The sequence below is a fragment of the Aptenodytes forsteri genome, unplaced genomic scaffold (assembly GCF_000699145.1).
Source record: "Aptenodytes forsteri isolate BGI_AS27 unplaced genomic scaffold, ASM69914v1 Scaffold336, whole genome shotgun sequence".
Lineage (NCBI taxonomy): Eukaryota > Metazoa > Chordata > Aves > Sphenisciformes > Spheniscidae > Aptenodytes > Aptenodytes forsteri.
This window is the reverse complement of record NW_008794911.1, coordinates 757,460-761,943: the sequence shown is the minus strand read 5'-3', so window position 1 is coordinate 761,943 and position 4,484 is coordinate 757,460. Positions and strand designations below refer to the sequence as shown.

At 38.7% G+C, this 4,484-nt stretch overlaps 1 protein-coding gene across 19 annotated transcripts in view; it reads left to right on the top strand.

Moving 5' to 3' along the window:
- Positions 1 to 4,146, top strand: part of SVIL (supervillin) — a 114,527-nt gene extending 110,381 nt beyond the window's left edge. For all 19 annotated transcript variants that reach the window (XM_009275175.2, XM_009275171.2, XM_009275165.2 and 16 more), the window contains 3 exons: positions 1,970 to 2,091; positions 2,909 to 3,064; positions 3,190 to 4,146. In XM_009275175.2, coding sequence (XP_009273450.1) covers positions 1,970 to 2,091; positions 2,909 to 3,064; positions 3,190 to 3,276 — 365 coding nt within the window. In that variant the 3' untranslated portion in view covers positions 3,277 to 4,146. The remainder of the gene's footprint in view (positions 1 to 1,969; positions 2,092 to 2,908; positions 3,065 to 3,189) is intronic.
- The last annotated feature ends 338 nt before the right edge of the window (positions 4,147 to 4,484 follow it).

The window sequence follows — 4,484 nt, the reverse complement described above, 5'->3', positions numbered from 1 at the left end:
CCCCCCCCCCCCCCCCCCCCCCCCCTTGCAGTGTTTAACTACATGATGGTATGAAAGAGATTGATTAGCAACTCTGGATATCCCTTGAATATACCTAGCAGTTCTCCTTGTGCATAAATCTTATTTAACTTGTCAAAATGTCTTGTAAGTTTTTCTGTGGTTTTATCTGCTAAATCAGCAGTCTGGAAAGCTGAGCTGCAGACCGCTAGGAGAGGGAAGAATGTTGTTTGCCCTTCAATGATTCTTAGTGAGGAGATCAGCTTGTGCTGAGGGCAGAGTTCATGCAATGAAAATGTTTCTCCACTTACATACAAATTCATCTTACCTGTACTGGAACATTAGCAAATGCCACTCTCCTTTTATTTCTTGGCTGAATTACTGAGAGTGGAGCAGTGCAACTAGAGCAGATTCACACATTTTTTAAATGCAAATTTTTAAGTGCTTGTTGAATTGTTCATGGTAGAATGAACAAATAAACCACAGCGAAAATATGTGGAAGAGAAGGCTTAAAATCAAGTATTCAAATGATAAATCTCCTGTCTAAATTGTATACTTAAAGCACTCACATTATAATACGTTTGTTAGACTACTCCACAGAACTTTTTATCTCTAGTATGCAGAGTTTCATGTGAACATACTCCCTCTAATCAGTTTGCTCCCAACATCTGATGTAAAGCCAAACCTGTAACGTTCAGGTTTTGCAAACCTAATGGAACAATGATGTCCAGCCAGGCTCTCCGTTTGCATTCAGCACAGGTGTTGCATCAGTTCCCTGGGGTGCTCCTCAGCAATGGGGAGGAGGGGGCTGTGTTCTTTTAGACCCCCCTGCCTGACAGCCCACACGCATCAAGTGCAGGTAGGGACTACAGTAAAAAAACAGGGTCTTCCGTAATGGATTTATATGCTCTGGAAGAAATCTTAGTGCGTTAAAGATGCTCTGAGATTGAATGTAGGGAATAACAGAATTTTGCAGGAAGCAGTTTTTAGGGAAGCTACAGCCCTCAGAAGTGAGGTGGTGTCATGTTGCTCTGTTGGTTTCACCTGATTCTGGACTTTGCAACATTTTCAGCTTTTCCATTGCCTATCTGGAAGAAAGATTTGGTTAGACTAAGTTGTTTGAATCCAAGTAAGATGAAGGTACAATGTTTTTTTGAATGATACCTCCTTCCAGTCCCTGACTGCCTGTCTACCTCTTTCCAATAATATTTGGAGTTTATCAGTGCTTGTGAGTCCTTGGGGAATGAAATTATTCAACCAATAGGGCCTTTTTTCTCCAGTACTTGGCATAATGACTTTAACCACTTAATCTGATACAGCATCACTCCTAGGCAGGGTTATGTCCATGTCCTATATAGTGTGCACACATACATGTTTTAAAGAAGCAAGACTGTCTTTGAAAATCACCAGTAATTACCATCCAGCTATTGCAATACCTCTGTTAACTTTCAGATCCTATTCCTTTGAATTTGTAATAACAAAATGATTGTGTTAGACCTCAGTATCCCAAGTTAAGAACAGTTTAAACATTCTCACTTAAGCCTCGAAGCTTAAGCTTTATTTGCTGCTGGTAGGATACTTGTGCTGAGCATACCAGAAGGTTTCATTTACGTGAATTTGGCTAATTTCAGACCATCACACTCTGCTTACTCTAGTCTAACTCTATTTTTGTAAGATAAGAAATACATTGGGTTAGGAAGTAACTGTGGGGGATTTTCAGCATACATGGTTTGATCTTTGTGGTCAGATACAGTAAAAGGCAGATTTAAGAATACTGAAGAACATGTTAAAAGATGCCATGCTACATTAAAAAAAATCCTGGTGAAATTTATTCCTACTGCCTTAAATTACTTCAGCTTTTCAGGAAAGAATCAGTTAAACATGCTTACAAGGTAGCTTTGGATAATGGCTGACATTGCAAAATATGGTACCGTTTGTAATTTCTTTTTTTTTGTATTTTGACTGGTTTTAGGAAAAAATGTAAAGAAGCCCCCAAAATCCTATCTAATTCATGCTGGCCTAGAGCCTCTGACCTTCACTAATATGTTCCCAAGTTGGGAACACAGGGAAGACATCGCAGAGATCACAGAAATGGTAAATCTTTTCATTGCACAGACTGTCTCCTGTTGCTAGTAATTGTGTCTTGTGTTGTCAGTAACATTGCTTGTTTGTGCTGTCAAGCCCCAAAATCTAGAGGATGAACTTACAAATTACAGTTCAGGAGTCTGCACAGGAAAAAAATAACAACATAGCTAAATTCTGACTGGGAGTGTGGATATCTGAGGCATTCCTGGTTGTTTTTTCATGTAACTTCTCATATTCTTTTTTGTTAAAAACAGGAGGAAAGTGTTATCTGAATCATCTCTTAGAAAGAGATGTGCTAGAGTTTAGCAGAACAACTGTTTCAATCGTGAAACAGGCAGCAACGTGCAGTTCTGGTCTGTCCTCCAGGCTCAAAGTGCAGGGAAGCAAAATGCCCCACAAAGGATCAGCTGGCTCCAAAAGTTCCAGCATTGACTTCCTCACCTGGGAAGCGGAGTCACAGCCGAATTACGTGTGACTGCTTTAAAAGCCTTCAGTGAAGGGGCATCTCAAGGCAAATGACATTTTCTGCTTTGTAAGTCTTCTGCAGCCATCCTTAGTGGAAAATGCTGGCTTCATGACTAAACACAGAATTCAGCCTTAAACTGAGATTCTGAGAGTACAGGATGTCTTTCTGCTAAGCGCAGACCTTTTTTTAACTGTGAAATTGTTGTAGGGCAGGGCTCTTTGCCTATGTGCGGACCTGGATTTAAAGCTTTGTGCTCCATGGGCCAGGCAGCGCAGGTTGATCCCATGCCATCTGCAGACTGCAATGGGAGCAGTTGGTGGTTTCAGCATTGTGATCCTGTTCTCTGTTTTCTCCCTGCAGGATGCTGATGTTTCTAATCAGATAATCCTTGTAGAGGACGTGCTGGCCAAGCTGTGTAAAACAGTGTATCCACTAGCAGATCTCTTAGCTAGGCCTCTACCTGAGGGAGTTGATCCGCTGAAGCTTGAAATTTATCTTTCAGATGAGGACTTTGAGGTAAGGAGAGACTAGGTGCAGTGTTACTCTGTGCACGTGTGTCTAACCATGCTGAGAAGTCATTTGACAGTTTTGCTACTTATAAGTGTTTTTACTAATGGCATATCCTCTCGTTTTAAATGCAGATTGCATTAGAGATGACGAGAGAAGAGTACAATGCACTGCCATCTTGGAAGCAGGTTAATCTGAAGAAGGCAAAAGGACTTTTCTAAGTTGCATTTATTGGAGTGAGCACTAAAGGGATGTCTGTTTTCACTTTCTATGCCCTTTAGAAGAATTGTACCCCACATTTACAGAATAAATAGAAAGAATCTGAAGTTATTAGTGACTACCTATCTGGAGGTGTGTAATATTATAAAAGGCCAAGAGAACTCTTTGGAAATGGAATTCAATTTTGACTCTTAAAGGTAACGTGTTTAAGCTCTGCTCTCCTATGCACTTAAACAGTAGCTTCTTGAGCTACTGCTACAGGTGTCCTTTGGCTATATACAATACTTGCCATTTTTGTTTTTGAAGAAGTTCTCTTTGTAAAGTGTTATTTTGTTAGTTTGTGGATTACAAAGAATTTATATTTATATAAACACATAGAACAAGTATGTATTTAACAATGCAATATATATTCACTTTCAAGACTTTCATGTCAAAACTACAGAAGAGTAGCTGGATGGCAGTTGCTTGTACTGAATTAGCTGTATCACCAATATGTATCTCCTACGCATCCTGAAAAGTTTCTCTTTGCAATAGTTAATGAATTGTTCTCAGTGCTGCTTCAGGTGCTAAACTGAACAAAGCGTTTGTATTTATAGCATGGATTTCTTGAGAAACTATGCGAATCAACCTTTATACTTTATTATCCAAAAATGTATAGTGCCTTGTTTTTTGTGTACAGTTTATATACAAAAAAAAGATTGGTCTGCATTTTGAAGATGGCTTAGAATGGTCTCCTATGTTACTTTTATAATAGTAGAAATAAAAACATCTCAGTTTCTAATACTTGTTGTAAACTTCAAACATGTCTTTTGTGATATAAGAACCGAAAGTAAAAGCTTCTAAATAAACTCTTAGCGATGCTCTGACTTGTCATTATTTTGTACTGTAATCTGTACTAAGTCATTGGAACCTTCCATAATGTGGTATTTTATCAAAATATTTTAACCTTAGATATCTGTGGGTGTTGTACAGAGTTATAATTTGAGAAGCAGATAATGTAGAAAATAATCAGTGTGTAAGATAAAATTAGGTTGTTCAACACTAATGCCGAACGTTGGAACGTTGGTCACACAACTCCTGTATCCTTTGGGTTGCCCTGTTTTACACATGAAACCAAAATTATTATGCTGGTTTTCAAAGTTTGAAAAAATCTTTTCAACCTTTGTGCAATTGGGAGTAAAACTTGAACTGAAAATGATATGGCATCGTG